Source organism: Atractosteus spatula, chromosome 6, assembly GCF_055471065.1.
Source record: "Atractosteus spatula isolate fAtrSpa1 chromosome 6, fAtrSpa1.hap1, whole genome shotgun sequence".
NCBI classification, from domain to species: Eukaryota; Metazoa; Chordata; class Actinopteri; order Semionotiformes; family Lepisosteidae; genus Atractosteus; species Atractosteus spatula.
Genome location: NC_142711.1, coordinates 31,048,354 through 31,072,349, shown reverse-complemented (window position 1 = coordinate 31,072,349; position 23,996 = coordinate 31,048,354). Strand labels below are relative to the sequence as shown.

Genomic DNA, 23,996 nt, shown 5'->3' with positions numbered 1-23,996 from the left:
AAAGTGATTGCCCCCTAAACCTAATAACTGGTTGGGCCACCCTTAGCAGCAACAACTGCAATCAAGTGTTTGCGATAACTGGCAATGAGTCTTTTACAGCGCTGTGGAGGAATTTTGGCCTACTCATCTTTGCAGAATTGTTGTAATTCAGCCACATTGGAGGGTTTTCGAGCCTTAACCGCTTTTTTAAGGTCATGCCACAACATCTCAATCGGATTCAGGTCAGGACTTTGACTAGGCCACTCCAAAGTCTTCATTTTGTTTTTCTTAAGCCATTCAGAGGTGGACTTGCTGGTGTGTTTTGGATCATTGTCCTGCTGCAGAACCCAAGTGCGCTTCAGCTTGAGGTCACGAACAGATGGCCGGACATTCTCCTTCAGGAGTTTTTGGTAGACAGCAGAATTCATGGTTCCATTTACCACAGCAAGTGTTCCAGGTCCTGAAGCAGCAAAATAGCCCCAGACCATCACACTACCACCACCATATTTTACTGTTGGTATGATGCTCCTTTTCTGAAATGCTGTGTTACTTTTATGCCAGATGTAATGGGACACACACCTTCCAAAAAGTTCAACTTTTGTCTCATCAGTCCACAGAGTATTTTCCCAAAAGTTTTGGCGATCATCAAGATGTTTTCTGGCAAAACTGAGACGAGCCTTTATGTTCTTTTTGCTCAGCAGTGGTTTTCGTCTTGGAACTCTGCCATGCAGGCCATTTTTGCCCAGTCTCTTTCTTATGGTGGAGTCATGAACACTGACCTTAACTGAGGCAAGTGAAGCCTGCAGTTCTTTGGATGTTGTTGTGGGGTTTTTTCTGACCTCTTGGATGAGTCGTCGCTGCGCTCTTGGGGTAATTTTGGTCGGCCGGCCACTCCTGGGAAGGTTCACCACTGTTCCATGTTTTCAACATTTGTGGATAATGGCTCTCACTGTGGTTCCAAAGCTTTAGAAATGGCTTTATAACCTTTTCCAGACTGATAAATCTCAATTACTCTGTTTCTCATTTGTTCCTGAATTTCTTTGGATCGCAGCATGATGTCTAGCTTTTGAGGATCTTTTGGTCTACTTCACTTTGTCAGGCAGGTCCTATTTAAGTGATTTCTTGATTGAGAACAGGTGTGGCAGTAATCAGGTCTGGGTGTGGCTAGAGAAATTGAACTCAGCTTTCCAAAGATGTGATAAACCACAGTTGATTTATGTTTTAACAGGGGGGGCAATCACTTTTTCACACAGGGCCATGTAGATTTGGATTTTTTTTTCCCTTAATAATAAAAACCTTCATTTAAAAACTGCATTTTGTGTTTACTTGTGTTATCTTTGTCTAATATTTCAATTTGTTTGATGATCTGAAACATTTCAGTGTGACAAACATGCAAAAAAATAAGAAATCAGGAAGGGGGCAAACACATTTTCACACCACTGTAACTGTTCAGTCTGAGTATTTAAGTCTTGATTAAAACACTCGGCTTAAAAAGGTGTACACATCATTTATGATTCAAGAAAACAGGATATTATTGAAAGGGAGTGAATACTTTGCAAGACATCACATTTCTAGTCCTACCTTTGCCAAAGCATTTATGCAGCTGAAACCAACGAAAAAATAATTTATACAGTATAACAATATTGTAAGAGTTGCATTTCAGGTAATAATCACCTAATTAGAAAATTAATAGTAAACGTGTGGATGGAATAACGTCTTTTCAGTCATTTAGATAAATGACAAAATATACAAATACAACTAAATAGTGTACTTAGGCATTTGCTCTTAACATGTTTTTAAATGAATGTCTCAGCTACTATAATTACTGAGGATGTGTAAAAGAGTATATGGTATCAAGTTTTGACGGACAGCATCCAAAACAAAGCACGGTCAGAAAAATTCCCAAGCCTCCAGGTACACAAAAACAATCATAAAAATGTATTATTACTGCTGTTACTGTTATTTAAAATGAAACAGAGAAGAATAAGCCCACTAATTGGGAGTGCATTGCAATTTGTAGTGCAGACAGTGCAAGTGGAGTTTCATCAGTGCTTCTTGATGGTCTTTTAAAAGCCAGAGACCTTTTTCCCAGCCCCTGGAGCAGGGGAATGTGGAGAACCTGCCGCTTGTAATGCATGTTAACCCTCTGACCCCATTTCACACACTATACAAGCAACAAGTCCTTTCAAATTAGAGCTAAATTAACAAAGCCGCCACGGCGGGCACGCATGAAGGAATGCAATTTAAATCCAATATGAAGGCAAGGCGCAGGAAAAGGGCAAATATGATTTTGCCTTAATCAACACACTGCAATAGAAAAGAAATTAGAAAATATGCTGCCGTTTAAGAAAGTAATGTGCTTTTACTTGCTCCTGCCTAACCTCACAATGCCCCAGGTTGGAATTAAAACAGTTTAATGCTGCTGTCATTACTGGATTCTTGCTACTATCATTAGATGATGCCCTAACCTGTATGCATTTTGTATATCAGAAAGGCTAAAATGAACTGCATTTATACTTGATAAAGTTATGTCTGAGAGCTACTGAATACTAAACAGGCATATTTACCATGTAGTTTCTAACAACTACCTTTCTCCTCTGATAGTCAAGAGAAATACATCTACTACTTAATCGATACTATGTGTAAACATGGGTCTCTCTGCACTGACTGAGAATGATAAGTGTTCTCAAAGCAGAAATTATATTGTGTGTACTTTATCATTACGTGTCTCTGACACGGTTCCATTGGTCTCAGTTTTGCTGCTCTGATTTATACATTTTAACTATTTCTCTGCCACACCTAGCTTTTCTGTATTCCAGCTGAACTGGCCCCAGAGTGTGTCTTCTCAATGGTCAACATTAAAGGGGGGGTGTAGCTCCATTAACAATTAAAACATAAATGTGGCCTTCTTGCACTGAGCTAGAATCTTTACTACTAATCTCAGCCCACTAGATCAAACCCATACATGATGCCTTCAGTTTGGTTTGAGGAGATTTATAGTCTAAATGGCCAAACTGCCAGTGTCACTAAATTTAATAACAAACATTTTACTGCAGAAATAGCTTTGAATTACAATTGCAAAATCAGCAATACAATTTTCAGTGAAATGGACGGAATAGGAAATTTAAATTTGGAAAAACATCGATTGCTTTTAATATATAAATACAGTGACAATGACAATAATATAAAGTTCTACTGGTTAATCTGTACTTGTATATCTTTCAAATACAAAATGACCAGATTTTTATATTTGGAGAAGGTGGTTAAAATTCTGAAGGTATTTTAAATGAGGTTTAAAGAGTAGGTTTCAGAGGCTCTCTGCTTGATGTTGCACCAGAACATGATGTTGCCCACAAAGCTATTATAGCATTTCAAATGCCTGGCTGTGAAGTGCAAAGTTTTTTGTAGTGTGCTGTTTTCCAAACACACCTTTGCTACTTTCTCATAATTTCTATTTGAAACTGCACTGTTTGACATTCTTAGGAATAAAAATTAACATTGCTCCTGACATGACACAATTTAAGGGCCTCCTGCCTTAGCAAAAAGTGCCTATTCTATACCTCACAAATAAAGAAAATCATACTTCTAAATGAACAATTCAAAAATAAATCCTCCAAACTGCCCCCAAAAACCTGATTGAATTTCTTTCAAGGGCAATTATTTGTGTCACAAATTCTCAAACATTAATATTACTATGCTCTGTTGTATAAATCTTTATTATCAGACAACAATACTTTTGTCTCACTAAGTGGGCTAAACACATTCTAAAGAGCTCAATTTCTAAATAAGAAAAAAAGTACCTAGAGAAAAAAGAAAAGGAATTATAGCCAGTTTAGCTGGTTATATTAAGTTTAATAACTACTTCAATTCTATACTTGGAAAAAGACACTTAAGCTATATCTATATCCGACAAACTTGGCTGAAGTGCTTGCATATCCCTTGCCAGATCTGAAGAAAATACAAGCACCACCATTGAAAATTCTAGCACCACAAGTGTTAGAAATGAAATCATTCCCTGACGGACTACCTAAGGAAACTAAATTTATAGTCTAGGTATTACTGACAGATATAAGTGAGTGATCAGAAAGGAGTGAGCAAGCACAGTCTCACTTGTTGGGTTTAGGTTACAGGAGTTACAGCTTTAGAATTTTCAGCAGGACATTGTGAGTGTGTTGGTGTTTGTTTTAGTGTATACAGTATGTGTGGTTGTCTATGTCTATGGGAGGTGGCATTTAAGGGTGGGGGGGGGGTGCAAGTTATTTATTATTTCTGTTTGGAGGGTGTGAGTGTATCGGATCATTATAGAGAGGTGTTTCTGATTTCTGCAAATTAACGGCCGGTTCTGAAGAACAAACAAAGCGAGCGCCATCCGTAAATGTCAGAGCGCAGCCTCCTCATTTTGCAGATCATTAAACCCAATATTCCTAACCTGTATTAGAGCAATCAGGACAGGGCCATTATAGAGATACGGGCCTCGGGGAGACTTGAACAAAATAGAAAAGAATTGTTAAAAAAATGGAAACAGTGAAAAGAAGAATGCTGAAAAAAAAACAGAAGTAGTTGTACTAATAATAATAATAATAATGGTAATAATAATGATAGCAATTATTCCACTAACTGTCTAAAGCACGTTTTGTAAGAGAGGAAATCTTTTTTTTTTTATTCTCATCCCAGAGTGAAACAATCAGAGCTGGGCCATTACAGGAGCTGGGGCTCGGGGGACAGATTTGTGAAATGAGATTGAATAGAAGAACGACAATGCAAAGTATTGAGATAAACACCCATCATTAGCAGAGCTGTTAAGTCTTCATTTCTAATCCTGAACTGGACTCCAGGGTCTTTAACCCCTGCATCACTGTAGTAAAGGATTAAGACATTTTGCAGGCAATCGATTCTGTTTTAACATTCCTTTTATATTGTATGCTGATACTCAAAGTATACATTAGTATACATTAGATACACTGACATGTTGAAATAACATTTAATTTTAATTTCTCTCCATGTTATGTCTGACTAAAGTTGCAGATTACACACTATGCGATATGTGACATCTGTTTTAGGATTGCCTCTGGTTTGAACCCAGGCAATATGAGGACCCCAAGGTAAATGAGGCAAAGAAAAGGAAAACAGGTGAACATTGAATTCAGGGGTGATATAATCAGTGGAGTACCAAAGGGATCTGTTTTAGGATCAGTAATCTTTCTAATTTATATCAATGTTATGGATTCTGGCACAAGTAGTAAACTAGTAACATAAACAAATCAAAAATGGTTAAAGTGGCAGACTGTGTAAACCCCATGAAAAAAGCCATGTGACGTAGACAAGTGCAGATACAGTAGCATAATATATATTATAAATATAAAATGAGGAATACAGATGTTGAATAACCAAACTATGAAAAAGACAGGTGTCTATATTGACATTTGTCTCTTCAAGACAACGTGGGGAGTCAATAAGGCTATACAGTTAAAAAGTGTAGAGTTTCAAGAGATGTTATATTAGAATTGTCCAAGGCACTAATAATGAAATTACCATATAAAATTTCTTGTATTACGAATTTGTCTTTTTTCTCATACCCCAACTTGCTCTCCATGAGACACACAGACAGTGAGAGAAGCTTGGGGTCAGAGCACAGGGTCAGTCATTTATACAGTGCCCCTGGAGCAGCTGGGGTTAAGGGCCTTGCTCAGGGGCCCAACGGAGTAGGATTCCTCTGCCAGCCGCGGGATTTGAACACCAACCTTCCAGCCACAGGAGCAGATCCTTAGCCACAGAGCCACCGCTCCACCTTGTCTGCACTGCTCCTTGTCCCATTGGACAAGGATTCACTTTTCAACATAATGACAGCAATATTATAATGTAATGGTGACCTATTTGGAACATAAGGAAATTGATGGAATACTCTCCAAGGTCCTGTCCCTTACAATCTCCTAATATGAACACCATAAGATCATAAGAGGTGTCATACCTCAGAAAAGTACGTTCAGACATTCAGAAAAGTAAATGGCAAACAACTTTGATAAATACAAGATATTCCTAATAATTCTTCTTTGATAAACTGCATGGAAACATCAAAACAAAATAGCTCAGTATAATGCAAAGTGTTCATGTCCCAGATACTTATGTTCCTAACTGTGCTTTTGTGTCTTTGCATGTATAAACTTACTGTATAATGGATTGCACATTTACTTTTTCTTAACATAGTTTGCATTATTATCATTCTAGTATTTGCTATATTGTTTATGTATCATGATGTTATGATCCAAGGTGACTAGAAAGTCTAATAACATTTGCAGTTCACATTCTGATTACACTACTAAAGCCTTATACAAAAAGCCTAAAACAATGGGTATTTGGCTAGCTGCAGGTGGACTACGAGACAGGTAAACACAGATGATCAGAAGGTTTCTGATGATTTACTCTGTTTAGTTAACTTCGCTGTAAACCATAAAAACCAAGTGGCACAGTATAATTACCGAGAAAATAAGAAAAAAGAAAAGAAAGGAATCCTAGGAGAAAGACAGAAAAAGAGGAGAAAAAAGAACATCACCATCACTTCATTTTCCTGAAAGCTTGTGCCATGTGAGAGGACCTTGTGCTGATCAGTCTTGGAGACCAGGTTCTGGCTAAGTAATAAGAACAGTAATTGAAAGCTTGTTGTCTTATTTATTTTAGGTTTTCCTTTATTGCGGAATCCTCAGACTAAAAATTCTCTAAATAGTTTGGTGATGCATTTTTAGAATAAGGTGATTGATTTCCATTCACTGTTTGGGCATCCATGTTGTAGAAAGGGAGAATTAGTTCTATTAAGGATAGGGGTTTTTATTTCTCATTTTGACCTTTTCAGGCATCACGGTTTTCAGATTATAAGGATACAATCCTGGGTTTCTAGGTCTGTTTGTAGAAGTAGACCTCTGAAATGCATAGACATGTACATCTGTGTTACAGTGTATGTACAGAGTGATGTTTCTAGTTTTTTGCTTTAATGTTTTTCTTAACAAAACACTTATTTGTTTTGACAAGTTTTGACTCTGATTAATTGCTTTTTCACCAGAAATGAGACTGAAATTTAGATTATTTCCTGACAGTACTATTATGTAACACTGTTATATATGATTACAAACAGCATCTGCTTCAGTAAAAAACAAAACAAAAACAGATATGAAGACTTGGGAGGGGGGATTAAAAATAAAAAAAAACAAATAGTGAAAAGTGAGACTTCCAAAAACAGACAGAAAATGGAAATTGTCCATGGAACTGATGAATGCATCTTTTTGAATTAAACTTTAAAACCTTCTTATTGTTTAGATTTGCATTAACAGATTGTAGAATAGCATTATAGAACAGCTGTTAATGTGAGGTACAAGGGCATGAGAGACTGGAACAACTGAACTGATTTGTTTAATCCTAGAGTACACAGAAGCATTAGAGTACCACACGGGGAAAAAAAAAATGTTTCCGAAGCCCATTGTCCTTATGGGCACAATTTTACTCCAAACCTATACTGAGCCAAGTGAAAAAAATTAGAATTAAGTAAAATCAGAAATGCTATATTGTAGACATTGGGAAAACTATTCTCCTCAAATTAAACACTTTTTTAAGAGAGATAAAGGTCCAAGACTCACTCACTTTATAAGGCATTAACCATTTGAGAAACTTACAGATAATGGATATAGCAATTCACAAATATTGCCATTTGTTAGTCATGAAAAAAAGAAAAAGCTACGTTTTAATGTTTTATCAATATTTCAGCACTTTTGTGTATTTCAGTAAACTATGTATGTTTTGTGATGTACATTCAACTTAATGGTCTATGTGACTGGCTCAATTTCTTTTTCTGAAGACTTAAAATTCAATTTGAATTTTTTTTCAGAACATCAATTCTTTAAACACAGGGATTCCAACTGATTATCTTCTTTCAGAATTACCATTCAGTTTCCAATATAGCATTCCAACAACACTGTACATTTATTTGTCAAGGTAAACTAGTTTGCCACACAAGTCACAGAACTAAACTTGAAAACTGTATACCATTTTAAGAATTTATAGAGATGCTTTCATCAATGCATCATTGCGTCAATGCATTTATCAATGCAGTTTTGATAAGACCATGTTTTTTTCTAATTGATACATTTTTCTAATTGATACAACCTTGACAAATATGATTTTCAATTTGAGAAGACTTTGAAGGAAGTCTTAAATCCACCGTTCAATCCCAAACTCTATTTTAATACTCACAAAAAGTTTTAAAGTTATTTAATGAAATCCCACTCTAAGGCAAATTCAAGCATTTTGATCTGAGGTATCTAAATTATGTTAATGCAATAGAGAAGTCTCAATTCCCCTTAGGGTACTGAATCATAAAAATGGGAATGATTCCACTCTCATCTCTGAGACACCAGCCTTTAAGTGCTTCCTTGCCTCTTCTCCATGCCGCACTGTAAAATGCAGGAAACAATGAACATTTTACACACTTTTTAAAAGATATACATTAATGACAGTCCCTGACAGACTGCATTAATCACAGGCGCCGCCCCAGAACAAAACTCTTTATCGGCCATCAATTTTCCCGTGGGTTTTAAACCTAAAAAACGAAGACAAAAAGCCCATCATTGGGCGGCCGCTGAGAAACACATTAAGGGGCTGTCAGTCGTCTCGCCATGCACCCTGCATCATTCTTTAAGCACATGAGAAGTTCATTATCCTGAGGAGTTCTTGCAATGACAGGGGAATGGGGGATTAGGGGCCGTCTGAATTGTGCATTACCAAGAGTGGGACATAGTACCGAGAGTGTGCATATGCACAAGGGACAGTGCAATAGGTGAGGCCTAGATGGCCCATTTCAATTGCTGTGATAGATAAGTACAGGTATGAGTGGGGGAAGAAATCCTCCATAAAATTCCCATGGCAGTATTTCACCTTGAATGGAAAAGTATCCTTCAAAGCATGTGTGATTAAAATAAAACATTTTAGATTGTAAAACAAATTTAAAAATGCAAGGCCTTTCGTTAAATCAACAGTATTTTTAGTAACCTTTCCTTTGCAAAGCACTAGAAAGAAAACATTTTGTGGACCAAGAGAACCAGAAAGATTTTGTTCAGTCCATGCTAATATTCTCTGAAGGAGCGGTCCAACTAAGCACTAATTGCACAGTGACCCTTACAGCTTTCCTTAATTTTTAAGTAGCACAGCTCTAAACAGATGATGCAAGAACAACCTAAGACAGTTTATTGTTAGATAACACTTTTCTGTACAAAGTGCCCCTTGCACATTTTTTTTAATATAAGGAAATATGACTGCAACACCAATAAACGCCAAACACTAAGAAGATCATAAATATAATCTATTACACATAATAAAAACAGACAAAATTCTATTCTAAAACTTTGCAAAGTATTAAATGCTGAATATTTGAATACCTGGCAAATAAAAACAATATATTTGCTAAGTATTTTCTAATAAAACAATAACAATATAACGTAAGTAGGTCTACCTCAATGAGATGTTTATCACTAATTTAATTTAAAACTGGTTGGTAATGGATTTGCGATTAAAATGTCTTTCCACCATTAACTGGATTTTCAGTGTCTGCATCTATCATCTATGGTAGAAAAGATGAAAAGATAGCTGGTTTCGACTGTATGTATAGAGATTCAGTACAAAATCTCCTGGTAAGTCATTTAGGAGATATACACCCAAAGGGGGAGCAAACACACAGATTTGCACTTTCTATAAATTTTTGTAAATGAGGAGAGCAAGGAGATATGTCTTAATTAGCACATCGCTTTCTGTATACAAAGCACTGTAGATTAGTGTAAATTAAAACAGCAACATCTGACAAAGCACAGGCAGCACAATTACTGTTCAACATAAATTTAATGCTCCAACCAAACTCTTTCTAGATCACGTTGGGATGGTAACTTTACAGAGACTCCCTAACACTTCTGGCTCTTCCCATTTAAAGCACCAAGATTTTTTTTTAAAAAAGCAACGGCTCCTTTGATTTATGATACTTCAGAACAACTAAAATTCAATTTCTCTGTGCATTCTCGGCCTTTGATTACCCCGTAAATGAGATAAACTGATAGCAATTTATTCTAAGATCTAACCAACTTTTTTTTCCTTTTTTCCCCTTTTAACAGTCAACCTGGAATTTTATAGATGAGTGACTCAGATATTTAAGCAATATGTCTGTATTCCAGACTCGCTCACTAGAACAGACATGTTGATGCTAATAGGAAATTCTTGAAATACAGAGTAAGACTCCTGTAATACAGAAAAAGAAAAATGGAACTACTATTTATTTATCAAACAAACTGTAGTATATTTTAATTTTTTATTTAGGTAGATAATTATACTTGGCAGTTCTCATTAAATATTAAGTGACTATGCCCATTTCCCATCACCTCCACTTCACTCTGAAAAAACTACAGAGCAAAAGTCAGTCCGTGGTAAAAAGGCCAATGACTCATCAATACAATGTGACACAATGAAGATATCCATGTTCCTGAATTGTTTCCAGGGGGCACAAAGCAACTAAAAATCAACCCTTAACCCATTTTTTAAATCAGATTGTTTCATGGCATTACAGACTAAGCTTTTCCATCACCACACACATCTGAAAAGTTTAGACATTTCTTGGTGTTTCCTGTTATTTAGAAGCAATAAGGTAAATAGTAAATTTACAACCTCCAAATATTTCTGTTTTGTTATTTGAATTCCATACAGAATGTCCGTTACAAGCACCTTTTCAAATTAAAGCCAGCTAGGCAAGAAGTAACATTTGGCACATGATTCTGTCATCTTTCAACCTGGGCAGCAGCTCAGGATTAGAGTTAACTTTAAATACAACATAAGAGATCAAGCACTGGTAAAGTCAATGAAAGCATGTATGTTCTGTTTAAAAGACTGTATTTATACTAGCATTATTGATAAATTTATGTTCTGTGTAAATCATATTGATTAATAACCCAACAGCTATTTCATGGCCTGTAAATTGCTAGACAGTGTATCACAATACACTCCTTTTAAGAGATGCAATACATCATCTTGGAGAAGAATCATAATTAATTGGGTACACAATTTATTACTGCTCCCCTGCCGAGGACGAAATCAACAGCTCCTCTGTAAGAGTTTCCAGCAGTTAGATGGTAACCCAGTCAGTCACAAATTACACCACAGAAATAGTACAGGCAGTGTTTTCTTAATGCAGCTTATTGAAGAATGTGAGCTAATTACATAGTAGACTTCAGATTTGTATAGTCTGTTATGAACCCATCATTTGGTGAAATATGTCATTTTATGGAGCAGTGCTTTACATTAGTGCTTATGAATTGTTAAAAGTTTTCTCATCTGAAACAGCATGAACAACTACAGAAACTGCAACTTCTTAAATGTGTCGTGTGTGTTCTAAACTAATTATGCTGTATGTTCATAGAAACATTCTGGAGAATGGTTAGTACTATCAACTTGCAGGGCAGACCTCTTGGATAAATTCACATTTGGAGTACAATCCCAGTATGTGACAACAGTCTCCATTACCTTCTTCCATGTAGAAGTTTACCTTGTTCTACAGTATGTGCACAATGGCAAGTATCAAGTATCAGTATCAGCCCAGATTTAAAAAAAAAAGAGTGATTATGTAATAAGAGGACACTCACAGGTGCAAGTTCCTGCCTTCTATGATCTTGAGTGAAATAGCAGAGATTGTAAAGCTGAAAAATTAAAACGATTAATTTTGACTTTCCACTTTAGAAGGTTAAAAATGTGTTAAAATGTAATACTTTTAATGACAATATTTAGAGAAAAATATATGTAGTTCATATACGTAGTCAAAAGCACTGGACTTACCAGTGGTAGTTTAAATTTAGTGGGGTATATACTTAACTAATTCATAACACTTTGTAATTATCACTAGGTAAGCTATTCACTGTTAAAGCACTTAGTGTTTGAAGACAGGTAGGCAGATTTTCAGGATTGCTTTAGACTTTTCAGGATTGGTTTAGACTTATTTACTTCAGTGTCAATGGACATGTTTTTATGTTATGAGATGTATACTATATGTAACTTTTCTATTAATTGTGTTACATGCCCAAACCCACAACGAGCAAGCAGAAATGATAATTTAGAAATAATCAAGGTTGATATTGCACCATACACTGATTGACTGATTGATATCTAGCTTCATTCTGATTGCTATGCATTAAGTGCGTTTAAATTATTCTGTACAGAAAAGTAGATCTTTTCTATAAGGAACTAAACTAAACTAAATACAAATTACTTTTTCTTCTGTATTAATCAGTTCACTCAGCTTTTTTTTAATAATAAATGACTCCTTTAATCAGACTCTTTCTGGATGGGAAGCAAAGAAAATGACTGGCACACTCTATCTTTCAACTTCCTAATTCAAATTAATTAACCGCCGCATGATTCCTTGCCTCTTCTTAATCCACTTCAAATTCCCCCTTTACTCAAATCCGGTCATCTGACCTGCACTGCCTATCTTACAGAAAAAGGGCAGGGGAATGCTTTCATACATCAATCCGAGAAAAGCAAAATTAAAATAAATAAATAAATGAACTGAAACCTTGTAGCAACAGTGCATAATTGCTGCCATTTCCAAACACAAATCTATAAATCTAAATCTCATCAACTACGTGAACACAGAGCTGCCCCTCCGATTTTGTCAGCTACATTTGCTATCCGTCACTTGGAAGCACCCCATATCAGTCACGTAAATAAATGATCCCTCCCACCCCTCTTTATCCTTTCGCCTTGATTGATGCTGAAATTGTTTTGTCCGATTCCCATTATAGGGCTGCGTTCAAGCGGGCACACAGGAAGAAAGACTGAAACTAATCTAATCAACCAGGATAATAGGAGCGGGAAGCAGCTGAACTCCTCAGTATGGCTGGTACACAAAGCAGCGCTGGGAGCCTGACAGGGTGGGAACTGGAGGAAAGAGCACATTCCCCTCCTTTCCCTGTATCCCAATCGCACACACACTCCCTCTCTCCACCTTGAGGAAGTGCCACACCGTTCTCCCAAAGTCAGGGCCTGTTCTTACATCCTCACTCTTCCACAAAGTAGAAACGAAGGAGGACTGGAAGTTTCCACATCTACATGCATTTGGTACAGCACAGTATTTTTATCACATACAGCTGATCAAATGTCAATGACTATATTGAGAAGAGTACACGGAAGCAGCAGGGTACATTTTCAACAACCTTGCCCATTCCTCAACCTATGTTAGCTCTCATTAAAACACCTTGCCGATTCATGTGGTGAGAACAAACCAGCAAAACGTTTTGTATATTTTGCATAGAGTGGGTTTCCAATAAAGACACTGCACATAACATGAAGAGAAAAATCTGCTGAGTGCAAGTGTTATTCAATCAATCCCAGAAGTTAAGATCAATCTTAACTACTGGGAGTGACACTTGATCTAAAGCACTCCAGAAATTCAACTGCTGAGGCAATTCTGCACTTCTTCACCATATGCTAGAACATTAAGTCCAACACATATCTTCCATGGGGGTGCTGCACTTCAGTGATGGACCAAAATGGACCTTTGGATACGAGAATGCCTTAGAATGAAAAGTAGTATATCAATGGATTAAAATATTCATTCATTGGTTTATACAAATATTTTCTGGGGTGAAGCAACGTACTGTTACCTTCATTTCCAGTGGCTGGCCCATCAGGCTTGGTAGCGCCGGTGCTCTTTTTCCGCCTGTGTTTCTTGCGGTTGGCATGTGGTGAAGGTGGAGGCTCCAGTTTAGGACTGGTTGTACTCGACACATTGGGGCTGGAGCTCAGGGAGTCTGCAGTTCCATTAGCTGATGACAAGAAAAAAAAAGAGTTATCATTGGGTTTTGTAAGACATACTGTACTACCCAATCATTAAACTCCAGATACCCATTCAGAAAATCTAGAAATATACTGTAGTGCTTAAGAAAACAGTTATGTGATAAAATGAAGTGAAACTTTGGAAAAAAAAAACTAAAGTACACAAACCACCAGATAAATCAAACAATATAAAGAGATTTACTTTCTATAATACTCATACGTGTAATAACATACATTTTTCCTATTTTACATTTTTATTTTTCCTATTGCAAAAAAGTACAAAAAATGCTTTTTCATCCGTTTTTCAAAAGCAGACTAAAAAGTATAATAAAGTATACAATGGTAATAATACACTAGGTATGAAATTTTAACTACTGATGTCTTGATATTCAAAGTACATGAAAAGGGTCAGTTAAAATCAAATTACCATGACGAAACATCAAGGCACCAGAGATGTCAAATTACAAATTTCATGATGTATGTGTACAGCAGAATGGTCTAAAGCAACTAAAACAACTACAGTCCCTTGTAAAAGTATTTAGAATCTTGTACAGTTTCCAATATTATGTTGCTTTAAAGCTTCCAGTCATGACACTTTGAGGTAGTGATTAATATTTGTTATATACACATCATTCTGTACACATTCAAACCAAGAAACACAGTCGTAAATAGATAACTATGAAAGAAAAATGGAACAGTCATAATTGCTTAAGTATTCAAACCCTTTGCTGTGGCAAACCTAAATTAAGGTGCACATTATGACTTAACGAGCCGCACAATTATCTAAATGGGTTTTGTCTGTATGCAATAACAGTAGTTCTCAAGATCTCAGAATTAAAACACCTCTCTCTGTGTGGTTTCTTGTTCAGGTAGTGAATTTCAAGCACAGCGTCAACCATGAAGACTAACAAGATTTCAAAGCAAGTCAAGGATTGAGTTAGTGAAATGCCAGATCAGTAAAAGGGTACAAAAATTTCAAGTGTCTAAATATCCATATTGGCACGGTCTACTCAATCATCCAGATATAGAAGATTTGTTGCTCCCTGACAGTGCGTAGATCAGGACATCTCTCCAAACTAAGCAGCCAGGCAAGGTGGTGAAGGATGCTACCGTGAGTCCAATGTTAACTTTGAAGGGCTAAAGTGTAATGGCTGAGAAAATGTGCATCAGTAAACACGTATTAAGAACACCTCACAAATATCAAGACCACCTCACAAATATCCAGAACACTTCACAAAACTATACTGTATGACTGAGAGGCAAGAATAAAACCATTGCTGAAAATAAGTAATCCTGGAAGAAAGTATCTTAAAAATGTGGTGAAAGATGTTTTGAGCAGAAGAGCACTAATTTGAATTATTTGGTGTAAATGTCTGGTACAGACTCCACACAGAATATCTCCCAGTTACCACCATCCCAGCTGTCAAGCATGGCATGGTTCCTCGGCAGGGAATCTTAAGTTTGTTAAAATAAAAGGAAAAAAGGACAGAATGAAAGTACAGGAAATTACTAGAGGAAAATAGTTTCAGTCTTTAAACCTGGGATGAAAAATCACCTTTCAGCAAGGCAATGACCAAAAGAACAAAGCATTTCAGTGATGCTTTGGCCTTAGGAATAATAAAGTGAATATACTTTCGATCAAAGTCCTGACTTGGCCTATTGAGAATCTCTTCTTTTGAGAGCTTGTGTGAATGTGCCAAGACGAATGGATAAATATTACACCAAGCCATTATGCAAAGTTGACAGAGACTTACCAAATAAGACTTGCGCTATAACTACTGCCAAAGGTGTATTCACCAAATATTGAGTTCACAGGTACGAATGTTTAGTTGTTTTTTTTTTACATTTTCTGTAATTACTCTTAACATTAGAAGTCTTCAGTCTTCACATTCTGAATAAAATATCAAATTTTGCAATTTCAACCAAACAGGACCTTGTAAGAAGGGTCTGAAAACTTTTTCAAAGGACTGTAGTTCTGCAAGTCTTCATTGAAAATGTGCATTTCAAGAACATCTGCTTCAAAACAATGTGTGCCTAATTCTGTTTGTCATCTATCTATTATGCTCATATTACAGAACTAATTAAATTGTTTATCATACTTTACGTATTTCTTCTGCAGTGTTCTTTAACGGAAAATGGTTAGAAGTCCACACTTTGCTTATGATAAATTGAGAAAAATCAGTACATACATGTTATTCATACTGTAATAACCACACAAAATCATATAAAATATTTCAACAATAACAATTGTTAACATCAGGAACTTCTTAGCACCATAAAAGTGTTTTACCAAATGTGACGAAAAAAGAACCAAGAGAATGACACACAATATAACATAATACCACAAGAATAAAAAAAAATAGGAAGCACACACTGGAAAAGCTGCAAAAGTGAGCTGAAGTCTTGCCCAGCATTTGGTAATAAATGGGTATTTTGGTAGCCAAGGGCAAAGCTTTCTATATAAGTGTCCATGAATGGCTGAGGCTAAATGCAGGTGATGCTTCTTGTAAGTGATTTTACAAATGTGATATTAACCTGCTCCTCGGTTGGGTAGGGGTGGGTATGCCTGGTCAGAGTCATCCTTCCTGGTGCCTGTTTTTGACAGCACCGAGGGAGCCATTACCTCCCATCACCCCCTCAGGACCGTCATTAGGTTTTCCAGACAGCTGGGGGCAGCAATGCCAAATGAGCGCACCCATATTGGCCTCAACAGACCCAGCATGACAGTGGCAGCATTTCATTGTTTAACATAAAAGGTTCATTGTAGTGTGTCAAACTACATTTATTTAATCTGGCCCTTGGTGAGGGCGAGGTACGAGATTTTGTGCGGCTTTGGAAAGGGGGTGGGGACATTCCATCCCCATAGATGTTCATTTCATAATTACTGTGTTCGGTGCTATTAGCCAGTGTACAATATCAACGCTAATTTGGCCATTACTTATTCTGACAGCAGAGCCAGTGTTATCTTAAGGGTTGCAGTGGGCACAGCAGGTAGCAGAAGATGTGCAGTTGACAGTCCCTAAACACCTCCGGCTAAAGGCCAGGTTCCTCATTTGTTTTCGAACACAAACAGAAAAACTCAATAGTTCCTGGATCTTGGGAATTTTGATTCTGAAACAATACACTCCACTTGCACTTACAGGTAATAATATGGCAGCTTGTTTTGCCTTAAACTTAACACTGGTTCTTGAACAATTTATGTCAAGTATTACATAAATATTTTCCACGTTTCTTTTGAAGAACACGGCCACAAGATGATTTAGGAGCACAAGTGAGTAATAAGTTAGCATCAGTAAAAGGCTGATTTGCAAAAGGTGATTGTTGAAATTTTAAGATTATTTATAATTCTACTTTTGGCTTCAGCACAGTGGATAAGACACTTTCTACCAGGAATTCTGGTTCTGGTTCTAGAGATGGACTGTCCATCTCTGAAAACCACTTCTGTATTCAAGTTAAACATTCCTTCTTATTATCCCATCAACTGTAGCTGTAAGGAATGAAACAGTGAATAAAATAAGTATAGTGCAATATTTTTACAAATATATGAAGCTTCCTTTTTATATCAGGAGTTGACTGAACAAAATTATTAAGAAAAGCATTAAACGCATGATTTTTCAAATCTTTTTATGAATACAATTTTTCTTTTGTTTTTTGATCTGGATGCACTTCATGAAGTGATATGGAAAGCAGGTAATGAGGTGTTTAGACATGGTCTTTAAAGTTTACTGTTCTTACAATTATTCAGATACTGCACACTACTCAATAATATAATACCTTATACTGCTTAGGCCACCATTTGGAAGAGGTTTACTTCCAAGCCTCTTTTTTTTTTACTTCTCTATATCTTTTAAACACCTATTGGCAGTCTTCACTACGTATATCTTAATTTTACTTCAAACGAAATTAACAAAATACCCAATTGAATTGACCATCGGTTCTTAGACATTTGAAAACAATATGCTAAAGTATACTTATGAGTTATGATAGCACCCAATATTTTAATTCCTTATTAATAAAACAGAAAATAAAATGCACAGAGCTATAAGTTTAAAGCCTGAAAAGAATTCTGGTAACACCGGTTCAGCGCCCTTACGTAACATTAAGCAGGGTGTCTGGTTTAATTTGCCAGGGCCCCCATAGCCCCCCTAGAGAGAAGTCATTAGCTAACAGAGACAGCTGGGGGCGTGCAGGCCGAATGAGCCTCCTCCCCAGCGTCTGTCCTGTCTGAGGCCTGCAGCACTGCTCCTTATGGTTCCACAGAAAAAGATGGTTGTAGCATGTCAAACTACATTTATTTAATGTGGCTTCGGGTTAAAGGGGGGAAATTCCTGAGGGAGAGCTGTGTCATAATCACTTTTAATTATCAATTCTAGGCTTTAATGTTCTGGAAAAGGACTCTTGTGCCTTCCACCTGTACCTCAAGACCACACAGAAAGAAATAAAAGGACAAGGGAGGCACAAACAAGGAATGCTTCATGCATATATACATAAAAAAGTATTTTAGATATTTTGCAATGATCCAGCTATTCATTGCTAAAAAAATAAAAATAATAATACACTTCCCCCATTGGTGATAGTGTACAGTGACTAATGGTGAGAATCAAAATAAAAAACCAAACAAAATAATGTGGAGAAAATAATGTGTTATTCGAGCCAATTTATTTATAATCTTTTTCATAAGACAGACTGTCCATATTGCCTTATGCAGTGACAGGCTTTTTACCTATTAAACCACTGTCTGGAAAAATAATGTGACAGTTATGTTGTACATACTGTAACACATAAAGTGACAGAAAATTAGCAGCAAGCATAAAGTAACGAAACCTCAGAACTTTCAAAACTTTATATGAAAGAGCCCAAATTTGACGAGGAAGATGACAGTAAAAGGAGCTGTGGTGATGGCTGTTAATGTCAAGTTTACAATAAAATAAAGAAAGGTGAAAACAATAATCCAAATCACTTGTAACAAAGGTAACAGCATCTTCCCGGAACATGAAAAATCTGAGTGATGAAGTTTATTAATATCAATGTTCCAGAATTGTTTAATGGAGGAACATTTATGATATCACAACTATTCTCACATTTTATTACATACCACTACAGTAATGCAGTGGATTACTGCTAATGCTTTGATAATACAGTAGCATAGGTGATTTTAAGTTAAACTATATTTCACTGTCCTAAATAAATGGAATTACTGAATTTATAATTCATAGACTACTGTACAATACCTGTTACGTAAAACAAACTCTTTCAGTTACACAAGACGTTTTAAAAATGAGAGGGGATTATTCAGTTCATCTTATTTAGTTTGGTTGCTAGTAGCTAACTGATGTGAGGATCTTATTTATCTATTTATGCAGAATTTTACCAAAGGCAAATAATGAAAAAAGGGTGCTTTGCATTCTGTTGTGGTAATTCAACTGCCATGCCAGTAAACCCTATTTATGAACTGGAAAAAAGCATAAGGCGTTAAGTCTTTACTGTTATGGTAAAACAGATGGAGTCGATACGAATTACTCCCCTGATGTACTGAATACAGGTATATGACCTAAATGCCATTGTCTCTGAATTATTCAGTGCATTTAGTGTATGTACAATATTTGGGTATTAAGTGAAACGTGTGTTATTGATAAAGAGGTTTATGGTTTTATGCTTACTAACTCGGCCAAAAGTATAGGCAGTACTGTTATTAAAAGAAAGAATGTACAATAAGAAAGTGCACAAAGCTATGATGAATATCTACAAGATGAAAATGAAAACAAGTTCAAGACAATGAAAAGCCAAAGTTCATTTTTTCAGATTTCACCAATAGCTGTGTTGATGTGATTGATTTAACAGAATGCAATCTGTGCTTGAAAGAGTTTTGGAATGTTAAGATGTAAGGTTGGTTTAATTAACAAATCAGAGAAAAATACTTACACTGAAAAAGGTGTAATGTTTACATAAAACAATAAATATTCACTACACAGTGCTCTATATAAACTAAAAGAGACATGTCTGGAGCCCAGCATTTCAATAGCCAACTAGCATGAACACTGCCAACTTACATCTTCTTGCTTTTAGAAAGAAATGAAAACTTGGTCCTAAGCAACTGCAAAATGAGCTTCTTTGTTACATTCCAGCTAGTACCTAATAAAATACTGTTCTGAGCCTGAGCCATTTAACACTGCTTTTTAATCAGCTCACTACATACTACACTGTATAGTGGAATAGGTATCTTGAGATCTTTGCCTTAGGCTGACCTGTGATTACATTACATTATAATACAGCAGGCTGATTAGAATATAAACAGGTTTTGTGATGAAGAATGCTAACAAAGAGGGGGCTGTAACTTTAACACATCTCAGGCAGACAGATAAAGATATTCCACTTGGAGTAATTCAAGAGGCACCGGATGCAGAGCTGAATAATTCTGCGCCCTCGGCACTGTACCAAATTTATCCTCAATCAAATCCTTCATTACAATTAATAGCAAAATTAGAAACAATCACAGACTCCCCTTATTATCATCAATTAGAGCACGGTAATCAAGCCTTGATCCTGCGTTGCTGCTCTCTCACCACTAAATGTCAAATTTCATTAGAAACCAGCAACAAAATCAAAATCCCTGGCATTTAAACTGTGATACAGGATATAAAGCACCCTCTCCATTCATACCAAATACACTATCAATGCCTGTAAATACAGAAATTAACGATTAATAAAATGTACAGCAAGAATTTATTTTATTCAAATTCACAACATTTTTTCAAATCCATGACAAACCCTGTCACATTGTTAAAATTGATAACATTTAAACAGACATTTTAAACATACTGTAAAATACCTTTCATATTAATAAAAAGCCCAACAATTTGGAGATGAGTGGAAAGCGAAGAAACCAAATAAGAAAAGAATTTCATTTCAAGAGAATGCCATTTTGAAGTACTTGAGAACTTACAGTAACTGAACTCAATTTCCTTTTGCTTCTGAGCTTCCGAATCTGCAATACAGCGTCTTTTGTGTGGCAGTCTTGCTGCTGAGCCTTTTTAATTATTTTGTCCAAGATTAAAACTGGTTAAACTAAATCTGATGTATTTTTTTTCCATTTGAAACACACTGATTGATTTTTCTTCTTGCTTGGACCCGTGTCATTTAAATTAAGTAGTGAAGATAGTCAGATCCAAAAATATTGAGAATATCAGAACATAAGAATGGTTATAAACAAGAGGAGTCTACCTGGTCCATCTAGTCCATTTGGTTTTTAGCATCTAATTGTTTAAAAAAATTAAGGAAAAGTAAATTAGAATCCTATCCAGTCACTTCTTGAATGAAAATAGGAGTACCAGTATCAAGAACATGGCTGGGTAGCATGTTCTGGATTTCCATAGCCTTTTGTGTAAAAAAGTGCCTCACTTTCTCAGTTTCTCTTATGTTCTAATATACTCCAGTGGGTCTAGTATATGACTCCAGTGTAGGCCACTACAGTTGACTTAAAGGATGAATATTTTCACATCCCATCTGCCCAAGACACATATAGTATATATGGTTTGTTTTCCAGATCTAGATTACCTAGATGACACACTACTCTGTGAACTGTCCTGAGAGGTGGCTGCACTACACACAACTTTAGTCACAGACCACTTAGTCAGCTCTGTCCCTTAAGGCATCTAGTGCCAGACAAAGGGGATCATGCTTCTAATTCTCTAGGAGTTTCATTCTTATCACATTCATTTCATTTCAGTTGAAGGAAAGGAAGGAAGGAAAGAGAGTCTTATGCTGTTGGACCTAATGGTGGCTACTGCTTCAGCCCTGCAGGTGCAGAAGCCTGCTTCAAATGTGAGTCAGACATCGAAGAAGGGAGTGAAATGCTCTTGATTGATATTTTGTGTACTGTATGTGGATGGTATTGCTTCTTTCAATCTTAGCTTACCTTAAATACTTAGACAATTATACCATAGTAAAAGCAGAGCTGAAAAAAAGGAAAAGTTATCTCACATGATTCAAGAACATTAGATTGAACCCAGGGTGTGACAGACACCACCAGATTTATATGTTGCTTATTATGAAGCCCCATAATCTTACTATGTCTTGTGAATTCTTCTAATGTGGTGTTAGATATTGTGAGTGATAGTCCTTGATTCAAACACTGGCTAAGGGGAATGTCCTACTCTGACAGCACTTTATAATAATAATAATAATAATAATAATAATAATAATAATTGCTTACACTTATATAGCGCTTTTCTGGACACTCCACTCAAAGAGCTTTACAGGTAATGCGGACTCCTCTCTACCACCACCAATGTGCAGCATCCACCTGGATAATGCGACGGCAGCCATAGTGCACCAGAACGCTCACCACACATCAGCTATTAGTGGGGAGGAGAACAGAGTAATGAAGCCAATTCTAGATGGGGATTATTAGGAGGCCATGATTGGTAAAGGCCAATGGGAAATATGGCAAGGACACTGGGGTTACACCCCTACTCTTTTCAAGAAACGCCCTGGGATTTTTAATGACCACAGAGAGTCAGGACCTTGGTTTATTCGTCTCATCTGAAGGATGGCACCTTTTTACAGTATAGTGTCCCCGTCACTATACTGGGGCATTAGGACCCACATGGACCGCAGGGTGAGCACCCCCTGGGAGCCCCTGGGAGCGTTTCCCATCCAAGGTGCTGACCAGGATCACACCTACTTAGCTTCAGTGGGTTGCCAGTTGTGAGTTGCAGGGTGATATGGCTGCTTTCCACAGACATTGTACACTCCTCCCATTACAGGTCTCTCTCAAGTCCGTACTGGAGGTATCTGTGGGGATGACGAAATATCCAACACTTTGGGAGCACAGGCATAAGAAACGCAGAGTTTCAAGGTTTCAGCTTCAAGAACAGACTTGTTGGCAAAGAACTTTTTCTTGAAAAGACTGCAAAGGGATCTGATCAACAATTCAAAATCCACAGATGCCTCCAGGACAGCCTGGGGAGCGACCTATTATAGGAAGAGTGTGCATGATCTCTTGAAAGTCAGTACACAAGTGTTCTGGAGCCCACACTACACCACTTTTCCTAGGATTTTCAGTCTTCAGAAGTAGCCCTCATTTACATAATTGTCAGAAAAACACAACAAGTTATAGAGTCGCAGCGCGCGCCTGTTACTGTCAGTTGTGTAGTGTGACACCCCCAGCAACTCAGTCACAGTGCACTTAATAGCCCCTAGGACAGAAAAGGCAGCGGGATTCAGCAACTGCAGTCGTTAAATTTGACATGCTCTCCGACTAGAAGTTGTGTCATGTCCTGTAGTGTGACGCCGGCTTCAGAGTGGTGTTTCCAGTACTACAGCTTTACCATAGAGGTCTGTCACTTCAGTTTATATAATAAACTATATATGGTTAATATCCTCTTTCTAAATCCCTAAAGTTCCTGGTGGGAGAAAAGTAGAGTGACATTTCCATTTTATTTTACTTACACACTTACATGAATGCTATTTTGTCATGATGAATATAAAAATTTATAAAAAAATATATATATATTTCAATCCATCCTAGAGGAAATACAAGTCTGAATACTATATACCTCCAGAACATTAAAGAATAAATGTTTACATGTGGAATTTAGCTTTCAGTTTCAAATTAACCCATGATCAGAATGAAATCTAATAAGTGTATCGAGATCTGGTGTACATAAAAAATAATCGAATATGTAAGTTATAATTACAGCTTGTGGGATATGGCTTAGAATGCTCCCATTAAGAAGAAGCAATGTACTGTACCATAATATAAATACCAGCAACACAAGTGGCCCTGTTGAGCTTTTAAAGAAGATAAATGATAATACTTGTAGTCCCAACTTAGGTTTGAAAGCATCAGAGATGGAGGACAGAGAAGGTCAATTATCCTAAAGTTTATGATTGTGTACATCAGTGACCATGCTGTCACTGATGTAAGTGACTTAGTGTTACAGTGCGACAGGATACCATGCTGTTTCAACATCATGAAAAAATATATCTCATGCCTAGAAAGTGAAGTAAACATCTTTTCTAAAGTGCATGTTAGTCATGAAAGCATAAGGTATACCTTTTTTTTGGAAATTCCTAATTTTTCTACCCTAGTATGTTCCCATGATAAGACTGTGAAGTGAGTGCTTAACCTATGTTAAAAAATTACTGGAACTGTTTCATGTTAAGGG

The 23,996-nt window shown here is 36.6% G+C and overlaps 1 protein-coding gene across 2 annotated transcripts in view; it reads right to left on the bottom strand.

The window, feature by feature from the left end:
• Window positions 1-23,996, bottom strand: part of agap3 (ArfGAP with GTPase domain, ankyrin repeat and PH domain 3) — a 264,585-nt gene that overhangs the window by 26,619 nt on the left and 213,970 nt on the right. For both annotated transcript variants that reach the window (XM_088918672.1, XM_088918671.1), the window contains exon 13: window positions 13,656-13,817. In XM_088918672.1, coding sequence (XP_088774798.1) covers window positions 13,656-13,817 — 162 coding nt within the window. The remainder of the gene's footprint in view (window positions 1-13,655; window positions 13,818-23,996) is intronic.